This window comes from Sardina pilchardus, chromosome 10 (genome assembly GCF_963854185.1).
Source record: "Sardina pilchardus chromosome 10, fSarPil1.1, whole genome shotgun sequence".
NCBI lineage: Eukaryota > Metazoa > Chordata > Actinopteri > Clupeiformes > Clupeidae > Sardina > Sardina pilchardus.
The window spans coordinates 33,195,821-33,210,516 of NC_085003.1; the positions used below are offsets into that span (position 1 = coordinate 33,195,821).

The window sequence follows — 14,696 nt, forward strand, 5'->3', positions numbered from 1 at the left end:
TCACAGAACGCATTTAAGATTTCCTTGATCCAAAAATATAATTGCATACCGTAAATAGACAACATGACGAACCCCGAGCTAAAGTAGACTTTTCTGAAATGTATATAAGGTAGATTTAAGTACCCCATGAGGTTTTCTGATTGGTTGCGACCTCTACCGTATCACACCCCTCTGTTCGAATATGCAATTGGGGATTCGACAGAAAATAATCCCGGGTGATTTGAAAAGGCTAATAATAAATCTAAATTGGTGGTATATTATATCCCTAGTGGCTGATGACAAGTATCTCAAAATGTACGGTGTCAATTTTCCGGTAATGTTGTGCTACGTTTGAAAACATCCTGCGTTTTCCTCGCGGAGGGATATTACGCGCTCTCTCTCAGAAAGTAGTGCCGGTTAGTTTAGGGATTAATTGCAGCCCGTGTCCGGATGCTGAGCGCATAGGTCTCTGGAAGCAGGCGAAGGTAAGAACCAGCCAATTAGGATGGCAGGGCACAAGGCATTAGCCTACTTGGTGTTTATTTACCTAATCCATTACTGATGCAAAAGTAGGAGGATAGAATCAGGAAAAATAACCTACTTTAACTGGCCAAACTTAATTAACAGCTGCAACACTCATTTCTCCACGTAGCCTGATGATGGCAACGCAATGCAAAAGATGCCAGGGGTCTGCGTGTTAGTGGACTGAAATCTGTGTTGAGGCAAAGAGAATTGTGACTGTAGGATATCGACTATAAGGCTGATTTGTAGCCTGCTGTAAAACCATTTTCAGTTTATTAACAGTACTGAGGAAAAGTTTGTGCCACTTGTGGGAAAATAATTTAACGTGAGGATTCTTCAAAAATTGATAGGCATGAATAGGCTCGTTTTAAAATACCATATTTTAAATAGTCTAATTGCCTGAAATGTTTGCCCAGTTATCTATGTATGTGATGGTGTAGTTATCTGTGTGTGTGGTGTTGTAGTTATCTGTGTGTGTGATGGTGTAGTTATCTGTGTGTGTGGTGGTGCAGTTATCTGTGTGTGTGGTGTTGTAGTTATCTGTGTGTGTGTGTGTGTGTGTGTGTGTGTGTGTGTGTGTGTGTGTGATGGTGTAGTTATCTGTGTGTGTGATGGTGTAGTTATCTGTGTATGGTTGTAATTTAGATGTGCATGTTCGACTGATTGTAATGATCAATGTGTATGCTGACTGTGTGATTACACGTTTACCCGGTCTAATAATTTGCTTTATCAGATAGCTAAAGTAGAATTAACTTAGTGTACGTATGCCCCATCCTTACATGTCACTCACTGCCATTTATTTAAAACACTATATCAGTTAAACGGCAGGATATGCACTGCTGGAAATAGCTATCTTGGAAAATAGTTAGATGGTCTACTATCGCCTACTTACTTTATGGCGTAGTGATTATGTTGTATGTGGGCTATGCCCTAAACTACTATGCTTACTTCATGGCATAGTGATAGTGTTGTATGTGGGCTATGCCCTAAACTACTATGCTTACTTCATGGCATAGTGATTATGTTGTATGTGGGCTATGCCCTAAACTACTATGCTTACTTCATGGCATAGTGATTATGTTGTATGTGGGCTATGCCCTAAACTACTATGCTTACTTCATGGCGTAGTGATTATGTTGTATGTGGGCTATGCCCTAAACTACTATGCTTACTTCATGGCATAGTGCTAGTGTTGTATGTGGGCTATGCCCTAAACTACTATGCTTACTTCATGGCATAGTGATTATGTTGTATGTGGGCTATGCCCTAAACTACTATGCTTACTTCATGGCATAGTGATTATGTTGTATGTGGGCTATGCCCTAAACTACTATGCTTACTTCATGGCATAGTGATTATGTTGTATGTGGGCTATGCCCTAAACTACTATGCTTACTTCATGGCATAGTGATTATGTTGTATGTGGGCTATGCCCTAAACTACTATGCTTACTTCATGGCATAGTGATTATGTTGTATGTGGGCTATGCCCTAAACTACTATGCTTACTTCATGGCATAGTGATTATGTTGTATGTGGGCTATGCCCTAAACAGAGACAAATGCATTATCTGCGGTCATCTGATCTCACCCCAAGCCTCAGAGCTGGCAGCTGAGGCACGTATGCAACTGTTAGGAGCAAGGCAGCTGACATGTCCTGCATGCACTAATGCACCTCTTACTGCCAGAGATGCCATAGCTCAGGCATTACCATAGCTCACTGCTGAGTTATACTTAAAGCATACATAAGTAGTTGATTATTTGTAAAGGTTTCTTAATGGTATTTAAAGATCCTCCATCACACCTACATGTGTCCCAAGTGGATTGTTCAGCCTCCTGAGAGATTCTGTTGAATGAGCATGTGCTAGAATAAGCAGTGAGTGTGAAGCGTTCTGTGTTGTGTTGTGTTGTGCTGTTCTGTGTTGTGCTGTGTTGTGCTGTGTTGTGTTGTGCTGTGCTGTGCTGTGCTCTATTGTGTTGTGCTGTGCTGTGCTGTGCTGTTCTGTATTGTGTTGTGTTACATTGTGTTGTGTTGTACTGTGCTGTGTTGCATTCCATTACATTGTGTTGTGTTGTGTTGTGTTGTACTGTGCTGTATTGCATTCCATTCCGTTGTGTTGTATTGTGTTGTAGTGTGCTGTCCTGTGTTGCATTCCATTCCGTTGTGTTGTGTTGTGTTGTGTTGTACTGTGGTGTACTGTGCTGCATTACATTATATTATGTTGTGTTGTGTTGTACTGTACTGTACTGCATTACATTGTGCTGTGTTGTGTTGTGCAGGACTCATCATGGCTCAGAAGATGAAAGACATGTTGTGTTGTGTTGTGCTGTGCTGTATTACATTGTGCTGTGTTGTGTTGTGCAGGACTCATGGCTCAGAAGATGAAAGACATGTTGTGTTGTGTTGTGTTGTGTTGTGGTACATGTTGTGTTGTGTTGTTGTGCTGTATTACATTGTGTTGTGCAGGACTCATCATGGCTCAGAAGATGAAAGACATGTTGTGTTGTGTTGTGTTGTGTTGTGTTGTGTTGTGCAGGACTCATCATGGCTCAGAAGATGAAAGACATATTGTGTTGTGCTGTGTTGTGTTGTGTTGTGTTGTGCAGGACTCATCATGGCTCAGAAGATGAAAGACATGTTGTGTTGTGTTGTGTTGTGTTGTGTTGTGTTGTGTTGTGCAGGACTCATCATGGCTCAGAAGATGAAAGACATATTGTGTTGTGCTGTGTTGTGTTGTGTTGTGTTGTGCAGGGGCCTGTACTACGAAGCGGGGTTACTGGCTTAGCTGGGTAACTTCGAGAGTAAGTTGATCACGTGTGGCGTAACTTCCCGGTTAACCCGTACTACGAAAGGTGGATAGGTTTTAACCTAGGTATGCTGCCATGGCAATTTACGCTGCATCTCAAACCTGCTCCGAGCAGGTTATGATCTTGGTTAACCCGAGGTTTGCGGTTTACCACACCCCACAATGTCGACGTAGGCTACTTGGAAGATACATTATTGGAGCGCAAATTGTAAGCGCCTCTCTTCGCAAGGCGAGAGTTTTTAAAGACCGCCAGAATCTTTCTCCACATAATATTCACTATGAAAGATAGCCTATACATTCTCAGCCGAGGGAATTCGTTGCATTTGTCAGCTGATCGAGGCAAAGTGGAGGCTATAAGCATTGGCAATATAACATATTTTCATAATTAAGAAATATTAATGCAAGCTATAACTAGGCCTATAAACCCTCTGAATGTTTTTGAGTTTCATTTTCACCTGCTGCCAGCGGCACTGCTGTTGCATCTAAAATGTTCACAGGATAGGCATACACTAAATCAGTCAATGGGGCTAAACATTCAATTATCCTTTATTAATATTTATATACATGGCATGAATTGTGTTGTATCTGTAGGACTCTTATGAACTCAAAATGTATTTATTTCAACACATTTCAGACATTCCGCAAGCTATTAATCCTCCGTAACACATAGGCTATTTAAGGAACATGAAATAAAACTTTCTTTCATATATCCGATCTGCAATAGCCTACGTTGCCAACAGCCTCGTCTTGCTTTGTTTGCTGCCGACGTATTTGATGTAGCCTATCGTAAAGTGGGTTTTAATTCCTCGCAACTTTTTTTATAATCATTGCTCATTCCTTATGCGTAAAATAGCGTGATCGCGTCATCATTAAAAGTGGTGATTTTGCGCTGCAACCCGCCCATTTTATGTGAACGCGCACCAACTCCGATGAGGTTAACCCCAGTTCAACAAATCAACTTCTTACTCAGCGTCGTAGTACCGATTAGCACCAATGAAGATAACCAGGTTTTGTCAACCCCGGTTTAGCAAAGTAACCCTGGGTTACATATGGGTAGGTTGAGCTCCCTTCGTAGTACAGGCCCCAGGTCTCATCATGGCTCAGAAGATGAAAGACATATTGTGTAGTGTTGTGTAGTGTTGTGTTGTGTTGTGCTGTATTACATTGTGTTGTGTTGTGTTGTGCAGGACTCATCATGGCTCAGAAGATGAAAGACATATTGTGTAGTGTTGTGTAGTGTTGTGTTGTGTTGTGCTGTATTACATTGTGTTGTGTTGTGTTGTGCAGGACTCATCATGGCTCAGAAGATGAAAGACATGTTGTGTTGTGTTGTGTTGTGCAGGACTCATCATGGCTCAGAAGATGAAAGACATGTTGTGTTGTGTTGTGTTGTGTTGTGTTGTGCAGGACTCATCATGGCTCAGAAGATGAAAGACATGTTGTACTGTACTGTGCTGCATTACATTGTGTTGTGTTGTGTTGTGTTGTGCAGGACTCATCATGGCTCAGAAGATGAAAGACATATTGTACTGTACTGTGCTGCATTACATTGTGCTGTGCTGTGTTGTGTTGTGCAGGACTCATCATGGCTCAGAAGATGAAAGACATGTTGTGTTGTGTTGTGTTGTGCAGGACTCATCATGGCTCAGAAGATGAAAGACATGGGCTCTGCCTTCATCCAGCAGCAGCAGCTACATGCTGCGATGGCCGACACCTATCTGGAGCACATGTGTCTGCTAGACATCGACTCCGAGCCCAACGTGTTCCGCAACACAGGCATGGTCTGCACCATCGGTCAGTACCCCGACAGCGTCCCTCATAGCTTACAGTAGTGACCACACAGGCCATAGGGGGCTGTTTTCTTAGCCATAAGGCGCTATGTTTTTGGCCATGGGGGCTGTTTACTTTGTCCGTAGACGGTTGTTTACATACGATAATAGCTGCACAGGCTATAGGGGCCTGTTTACTTGGTTCTGTTCATGTGTTGAGTCTGTTCTGGTCCGGCCCACTCATTGCTCCGTCACTCGCTCCACTGACGCCCTGCTGGCCTCCAACGCCCCCGAGGGGCTGACCGCAATGGAGCTGGAGCGCCAGAATGGGTTCTGTTGTTCATGATGTGGGGGGAGTTGAGTTCAGTCAGGTCCAGTTTGTGTTCTGTTGGTCATGATGTGGGGGGAGTTGAGTTCAGTCAGGTCCAGTTTGTCATTCAAGCCCTGTGGAAGTGTTTGGTCTCATGGAATGCTCTAACGCTAAAACATTGATAACGCACAATAGCACAATAGATCTATAGATTTGTGATAACATTGGCGTAGCATTGGTCATAGGCCAATGAAAAATGTTATGCAAACCTGTTCCACACTGTCATTGGCAATAGGGCGAAATTACTTTGAAATTGAATATCAAACTCATTGAATATTGTGTATCTCCACTAAACAATGCGGCATAAAGGCTATGAATGGCCCCAGCTGGGTTCGACTCCCGCCCCGTGGTCCTATCTGGACCGCAGCATGACTCTCTCTCCCACTCACTTCCTGTCATTCTCCACCATCCCGCCTGATTAAAATAGATAAATAAATGCTGTGAATGCTGAATTAAACACAGGGTGTTGTAGCACAGCCTCACAGGAGCATCAGTCTCTGTATCACTGTGCATGTAGAGAACTGAGGTCATTTGAAATGCTGTGAATGCTGAATTAAACACAGGGTGTTGTAGCACAGGAGCATCAGTCTCTGTATCACTGTGCATAAGTCAGCGTTTCATGTAGAGAACTGAGGTCATTTGAGAGGTCTGGTCAGATAAAAGATCTGCGTCTCCGCGGTGTGTGTAGAGAACTGAGGTCATTTGAGAGGTCTGGTCAGATAAAAGATCTGCATCTCCGCGGTGTGTGTAGAGAACTGAGGTCATTTGAGAGGTCTGGTCAGATTAAAGATCTGCATCTCCGCGGTGTCTCCACAGGACCTGCCTCCCGCTGCGTGGACAAGCTGAAGGAGATGATCAAGGCTGGGATGAACATCGCTCGCCTCAACTTCTCTCACGGCTCTCACGAGGTCAGTATGTCCACTGCGCTCGCCTTAACTTCTCTCACGGCTCTCACGAGGTCAGTATGTCCACTGCGCTCGCCTTAACTTCTCTCACGGCTCTCACAAGGTCAGTGTGTCCTTGAATCAGGCTCCACCACGCTCACTGAGTTCAGAGAGCCGTAAATCACAGAACTAGCCGAGTAGAGGTCAAGGTCGTGGGCCGTGTAATAGTCATTTAGTAGCCGTCTAATAGCGTTACATGACTGAGCTCAGTGATTGTGGCCGGTGGAGCTATTTTTAAGAGTAAAACTGGACCTCATATTTGGTCATTGCCACCTCACCTCTTGGTGTTCCTAGTCTCGGTTTGCGTGTTTCTGATAGGGGGCCAAAAGTTCTCCAGGTGTCCATGCAGCAGCGTCTATTCTTAGATTATTTATGAACGGATATGTGACTAGCGGGACATCCAACATGCGAACCTGCTGCAGCACAGCACATAGCTCATCTTAGTGTGTGTGTGTGTGTGTGTGTGTGTGTGCAGTAGGTATAAATACTCAGGAATGTGCCCCCCCACAAGGCCGTCATGCCAAAGGCGCTGTGACATGGGAGTTGGAATTGTACCCTGTTGGATCAACACCAATCACACAACTATAGTGTTACTGTTGGACCAACACCATCACACAACTAGTGTTAACTATACAGTAGAGTAGTATACTGACGCATATTGTCTGTGTGTCTGCAGTACCATGCTGAAACCATCAAGTTCATCCGTGAAGCTGCAGAGAGCTTCCAGCCTGGAACCGTGGAGTACAGGCCCGTTGCCATCGCCATGGACACCAAAGGTCCCTGCATCAGGACCGGTCTCATTAAGGGCGTAAGTACACCGCCGCCCCACCTCTCTGAACACCCGCCTCTCCTCCTCCTCTGCTCGCACTTCTGACAACCTGACACACCTGATGCACTCTTCCCTCTCTTCTCTCTCATCCCTCTCTTCTCTCTCATCCCTCTCTTCCCTCCTCTCCACCTCCATCTCTTCCCTCTCTTCCCTCCTTTCTACCTCTCTCTCTTCCCTCTCTTCTCTCCTCTCTATCTCCCTCTCTTCCCCCCTCCTCTTCCCTCCTCTCCACCTCCATCTCTTCCCTCTCTTCTCTCCTCTCTTCCCTCCTCTATCTCCCTCTCTTCCCTCTCTCTCCTCATGCAGTCTATGAAATTAGCCACTAACTGTTAGCCCCATTTACTCTTTTCTTCCCTTAGATTATTCACTTCCTGTGTGCCATCTAAGATTGTCACTTCCTGTGTGCCATCTGAGATTAGTCACTTCCTGTGCCATCTGAGAATATTCACTTCCTGTGCCGTCTAAGATTATTCACTTCCTGTGCCGTCTGTGGCCTGTCCCCTGCAGAGCGACACTGAGGAGGTGAAGCTGGTGAAGGGTGAGATGCTCAAGCTGAGCATGGACGACCAGTACAAGGAGAACTGCGACGAGACACACGTCTGGGTCGACTACAAGGACATGCCCAAGGTGGTGGAGGCTGGCAAGCACGTCTACCTTGACAACGGCTCCATCCGCCTCATGGTCAAGAACGTTGGTGAGTCTTTCATCCTCACACAGAAGAAGCCCAATTCCTAAAGCCAAGCACAGTTTAGCACTAACTAACTTCAGATAATGTAATTGTCCAGTAGGCATATATGATGGAATAGAATAGATTTGAATAGAATAGAATAGATTTGATCTGTCCTGGACTCATCAAAGCATAACCCAGTACATGCATACAGCAACATGGAGCTCCAGTTGCACTTACAGAGTAGATGGGTAGAAAGGATGGCACTTATATACATTTATATATATGCTCCTATGCTTCCAAGTCATCTTTTATCTTGCACCACTGTGTAATATCTCTTCCCTCTATACCATTGCCCCCGACCTCACCTGTACCTGCACACCTGTCCCCAGGTGCTGACTTCCTGGAGTGTGAGATTGAGAATGGTGGTACACTGGGCAGCAAGAAGGGAGTGAACGTGCGCGGCGCCGTGTGGGACCTGCCCGCCGTGTCTGAGAAGGACACCAAGAACCTGGAGTTCGCCGTGGAGCAGGGCGTGGACATGGTGTTCGCCTCCTTCATGCGCAAGGCAGCCGACGTGCACGCCGTCAGGAAGGCCATGGGCGACAAGGGCAAGGACATCAAGCTCTTCAGCAAGATCGAGAACCACGAGGGCTGCCGCAAGTAGGCGTCTCTTCATGAACATCCTTCTGAGCAAATCTCACAAAATAATTCTAGTCGGTCAGTTTTCAAAAAAGATGTTTGTCTATCGGTACAGGTTTGACGAGATCATGGAGGCTAGCGATGGCATCATGATCGCCCGCGGGAACCTGGGCATTGAGATGCCCATTGAGAAGGTGTTCCTGGCTCAGAAGATGATGACTGGCCGCTGCAACAGAATGGGCAAGCCCGTTATCTGTGGCATGCAGGTGAGCAGTGCAGCACCACTGCAGATAGATTACCAGTATGGCAGGGATATTAGCGTGATAGTCTAGCAGTATGATAGGGTCATTAGCGTGATAGCCGAGCAGTATGGGTCATTAGCGTGATAGCCTAGCAGTATGGTAGGGTCAGTAACGTGATAGCCTAGCGGTATGGGTCATTAGCGTGTTAGCCTAGCAGTATGGTAGGGTCAGTAACGTGATAGCCTAGCAGTATGGGTCATTAGCTTGATAGCCTAGCAGTATGGTAGGGTCATTAGCATGATAGCCTAGCAGTATGGGTCATTAACGTGATAGCCTAGCATTATTAGCATGATAGCCTAGTAGTATGGGTCATTAGCGCGATAGCCTAGCAGTATGGCAGGGTCAATAGCTTGATAGCCTAGCAGTATGGTAGGGTCATTAGCACCCTAGCCTAGCAGTGTGATACCATTATTAGCATGATAGCCTAACAGTGTGGTAGCATTATTAACGTTTAGCCTAGCAGGGAGGTAGTGTTATTAGCGCGATAGCCTAAGCCTAGCAATGTAGTAGGGTCATGATAACGCTATGATCAGGGTTATGGCATTGCTAAGCGCTTTGCTACTGTACCTGAGTGGTCACTTTTCCACTGTGTGTCTTCTGACAGATGCTGGAGAGCATGATCAAGAAGCCCCGCCCCACTCGCGCGGAGAGCACCGACGTGGCCAACGCCGTGCTGGACGGAGTCGACTGCCTCATGCTGTGTGGAGAGACCGCCAAGGGAGAGTACCCCGTCGAGTCCGTCCGCATGCAGCACAAGGTGAGCAGGGCGCCCCCTACGGACCACAGTAGCTATGGCAGTTTTCAGGATCACACGCACGTTAATCTGAATCATTGGAGGTGGGGCATGTACTTTGGGCTCACACGTTAATCTGGATCATTGGAGTTGGGGCATGTAGTGTGGGCTTGTAGCCTTTCTGTGTCTGTCTGATTGACTGATGCTCAAGTAGCGGTGGTTGACTGATCCAGAAATAAGCATCCTCAATGATGTGTGCTTGGAAATGGTTTTTAACATAATTTTAGTGATTGTTTATTTTACTATTGTGCTGCTTTTGTATTATTAACCATTTATAAGTGTGTGACTCTGTGTTTCCTAATGGTGCTGTGTTCCTGCCTCTCTGCCTGCCTGCTTGCCTCCTGGCCTTGTTCTCCACTAAGCCCTTTTGAATAGCTCCTGTTGCATGCTGGGTTGTGTCGTGGGCTGAGCGCGCTCAGTGGCGTCCTAGGCCTGTGACGCGTCGCTATGGATCTCCGACTCCCCCGACCTGCTGTGCGACCAGCTAATGGCGGACGTCCACTTCTCCGCCTCCGCCTGCAGTGGTCACTCAGTTCAGTGCAGTAGCCACTTGCACAGGTCACCCTGTGGTCACCCTTTGGGATTTAGCACTGAGGAATAGCTAGTTGTCTGCTTGGGTTAAGTAAACGCATGACGTTACGTAGTTTGCTATGCATGAGTGTTTTTTGTGTCATGTTCTATCTAGGCTAACAAATCAACATGCTACATCCTGAATAAATTTCATCAAGGAAGAAGTATGAATCAGTTAAAGCAGGCCATGCTGTATATAGATATTGTTCCGTTTATATATTATGTACTGTATGTAATAAAATATATAATATATAAATATATAACCTGAACCAATCAGTGCAGTTTGATGTAATACAACAGTTTGATGTAATACTCTGAAACATCACTTTTGACAAAACACTGTTTTTATGTTAAAATAAAGTTTTTTATGTGTTATGTTTGTTCAGATCTGCCGTGAGGCTGAGGCCGCCATGTTCCACAGGCAGCTGTTCGAGGAGCTGCGTCGTACCTCCCATCTGACCCGTGACCCCACTGAGTGCGTTGCCATGGGCGCCGTCGAGGCCTCCTTCAAGTGCTGCGCTAGCGCAATCATCGTCCTCACCAAGTCCGGCAGGTCAGAGAGCACACACACACACACACACACACACACACGCACACACATGGACAAACACATCATCACCTGCTCCAAATGCTGTAGGTCTGAGAACATGCGTGCATGTCAAACACACATAAACACACACACACATACAGACTTTTTAACCATTTATTTATATCCACATGAAGAAAATGGCACAGGGTACAATGCACACGCAATGGTGCAGTACAACACACACGCCAGCTCAGGGACCAGTGATAGGACTAGCAACGTCTCCAGCAGATGAGGCGACTGCCAATAATAGCAGAGGTAGCACAGTACTTTGCAAGCTGTTTGCACACACACACACACACACACACATACACACACACACACATACTGTACACCCATACCCGCCTGTTATCCATCACTGCCTTGCATTGCAGAGCACAGTGCTGTGACAGAGAAACTCACACTGCAACCTTTCCTGACCTATTACCACTGACCTCTGACATGGCAGAGATTTGTGGCTTTCTCTGTCAGGTACCATGGACACAGGCACATTTAAACACACACACACACATAAGTGCACAACACACACTCGCTGCGCAGACACTGACATGGCGGCTATTTTTTGACCCATGAAACGGATCTGCTCCAGAGCGGCGTGAAGCAGATCCGTTTCCTCAGTGTTGCACACGGGTCGTAGTCAAGGCAACGCGCTAGAATATTCTACATACATGTACTACTTACATACAGTATGTGCGTATATGTACATACAGTATACAGTAGTATATAAGAACTCAGGTGCTGATATAGCCAGGTGTTGTTTTAGGTGTGCTATAGTCACAGGTGAACAGTAGTCTTAGGTGTGCTATAATCACAGGTGTAATCTCAGGTGTGCTATAATCACAGGTGAACAGTAGTCTCAGGTGTGCTATAGTCCCAGGTGAACAGTAATCTGAGGTGTGCTATAATCCCAGGTGAACAGTAGTCTCAGGTGTGCTATAGTCCCAGGTGAACAGTAGTCTCAAGTGTGCTATAGTCCCAGGTGAACAGTAGTCTCAGGTGTGCTATAGTCTCAGGTGTGCTATAGTCCCAGGTGAACAGTAGTCTCAGGTGTGCTATAGTCACAGGTGAACAGTAGTCTCAGGTGTGCTATAATCACAGGTGTAATCTCAGGTGTGCTATAGTCCAGGTGTAATCTCAGGTGTGCTATAGTCCCAGGTGTAATCTCAGGTGTGCTATAGTCCAGGTGTAATCTCAGGTGTGCTATAGTCCCAGGTGTAATCTCAGGTGTGCTATAGTCCAGGTGTAATCTCAGGTGTGCTATAGTCCCAGGTGAACAGTAGTCTCAGGTGTGCTATAGTCCCAGGTGAACAGTAGTCCCAGGTGTAATCTCAGGTGTATTTGACCCTTGACCCCTGTCCCTCCGCAGGTCAGCTCACCTGCTGTCCAGGTACAGGCCTCGCTCCCTCATCATGGCCGTGACCCGTAGCGAGCAGACGTCTCGCCAGTGCCACGTGTACCGCGGCGTCAAGCCCGTCTTCTACAACAAGCCCGCGCACGACGTCTGGGCCGAGGACGTGGACCAGCGCGTCATCTTCGCCATGGAGCTGGGTAAGTGGCCAGCCTCTCCACCTGACCAATCAGGGGCCAGTCTCTCCACCTGACCAATCAGGGGCCAGCCTCTCCACCTGACCAATCAGGGGCCAGTCTCTCCACCTGACCAATCAGGGGCCAGTCTCTCCACCTGACCAATCACACAGAAGCGTCCAGCGCTCCTTTAGTTTTACCACCAGCAGCTGGTTGCACCAGCTGAACGTAAGTTCCGTCTTAGCTTAGTTCCATCGTAAACTGGAAGTTATGGGTTTTAGCCATAGACATATATACGTATCATTGGTTTTAGCTCTGTGGACAGGAAGTAGCATGCTGCTATGGGTTTTAGCTCTGTGGACAGGAAGTAGCATGCTGCTATGGGTTTTAGCTCTGTGGACAGGAAGTAGCATGCTGCTATGGGTTTTAGCTCTGTGGACAGGAAGAAAATGCTGCTATTCGTTTTAGCTCTCTGTTGGAATTGGTTCTGTCCTGGCTCAGAGTCAAACCTTCTCCCTTCTTCTCTCCACGCAGGCAAGCACCGCAAGTACTTCAAGTCCGGCGACGTGGTGATCGTGGTGACCGGCTGGCGCCCCGGCGCCGGTTACACCAACACCTTCCGTGTTGTTCTGGTGCCTTGAGCGCCACCTATGGACTGAACCACTTCCCCGACCCCCCCAAACCCCCTTAACAAGAATCCATGAGACTCACGTGGTTCCACAGACATGTGGAATGTAAGGACTCTGACTCAAGCCTCCCAGACGACACGTGGAGGACGCCACTCCCTCAGTAACTGTGTAACTCTCCTCCCCACACCAACCAACCCACAAACCGGTGTGTCATCCGCCCCATCCAGACAAGCAACAGCGTTGGGCCATCATCAGCAGCGTGTGTGTGTGTGTATGTGCATGTGTGTGAGTGTGTGTGTGTCTACAGTGCGCTGGGAATCGTGAAGACCCTGCAGTTCTGCAGAAGACCAGTGGGGGTCTCTCTTGACCTCTCCGCTCCTGCGATGACCAGCCTCTCGGCTGCACGTGGCCTCTGGGCCGACTCATAGACACTGACCACACACCGGGGGCCCAATCACGACCGGATTATGTCCACCTATTAAAGAGATGACCACCTGCAGTGATGTGTCGCTCTCTGTCTCTTTCACTCACACTCTTTCACTAGATTTCATCACTTCGGTTCAGAAGTAGGAAAGTCGATTTCAGGCCTCTTGTCAGTGCCATCTACAGGCAGCCATGAGTACTACAGTTCAGTTCCAATCAGTTCCTTCTACATTCACCAGACTAACATTACTGCAGATTCACACACATTCACCAGACTAACATTACTGCAGATTCACACACAATCACCAGACTAACATTACTGCAGATTCACACACATTCACCAGACTAACATTACAAGAAGGTGATCGGGTATGAAAAAGATTATCCCAGAAAGGCAGAGGCTCTTAGAAGTAAAGATGGAGAGGTCTTCTGTGTGAACCTGTGGATACAGGATGAATCAATATAATTGTAATGCTTCTTAACATGAACTTTGACGTTTGGAGAGTTCATCATCCACAGGACGTACTGTAATATCATTCAAATATTCAGAGAATCCAGAGAAATCTTTGCAAACAAGGGAGCTGAAGAGCAATATTGGGTGCTGCGGTCTTTTGGCCCTCAGGTGGCACAGCGCAGGATGACTAAGGATCTGGCTAGAGTCAGGTCACAGGATAACCCCCTCTCATAACTATCTATCAGCACAGTCAGGCTACAGGATAACCCCCTCTCATAACTATCTATCAGCACAGTCAGGTCACAGGATAACCTCCTCTCATAACTATCTATCAGCACAGTTTCATACTCAAATAATTTTCCTGAAATAGCCCAAATTTTCATGTTCAACATTTGGTACATTTATATCATTTTTGCAGTAAAATATGGGTTTATGAGATTTGTATATTATCACATTCTATTTCTATTTGCATTTTACGTCCCAGCTGTTTCTGATTTGGGTGGTGCAGTTGTGCAGCTTCAGAACAGATGCGATGATGCCAGTGAGTAAAACGTCTCTTCATTTTAAAAGGTGGTTTTCACGGCGTCGAAACCTCCAGTCGGAAGAGCCAAGAGCGGGGACGGAAAACTAACGGATTTCCACTTTGGGTCGTTCTGAGCAGAAACATTAGTTTTGTCACTCCTGTTCCATTGCTTCGAGGCCTCTCAAATTGAAAGTTGGTCTTTAAATGGTAACCAGTTAGAATGTTACAGAAGAACGGTTAATAACGTTCCTTTAAAAGATTATATAACCTTTACAAAACAATTTATGTAGTGCTGGCACAACACTAAAGGCTTCATTTATACACAACAGCCTTAACGCTTAAATCAAAGCACATCAGATATCAAG

General features: G+C 46.4%; 1 protein-coding gene across 1 annotated transcript; it reads left to right on the forward strand.

The window, feature by feature from the left end:
* Positions 1-446: 446 nt before the first annotated feature.
* On the forward strand, positions 447-13,424 carry LOC134094414 (pyruvate kinase PKM-like). The gene is made up of 11 exons (XM_062547924.1): positions 447-464; positions 4,939-5,100; positions 6,262-6,353; positions 7,066-7,197; positions 7,726-7,912; positions 8,278-8,548; positions 8,643-8,793; positions 9,434-9,586; positions 10,579-10,745; positions 12,145-12,326; positions 12,837-13,424. The coding sequence occupies exons 2-11, from the start codon at positions 4,947-4,949 to the stop codon at positions 12,941-12,943; spliced, it is 1,596 nt and encodes a 531-aa protein (XP_062403908.1). The 5' UTR covers positions 447-464; positions 4,939-4,946; the 3' UTR covers positions 12,944-13,424.
* Positions 13,425-14,696: the final 1,272 nt, after the last annotated feature.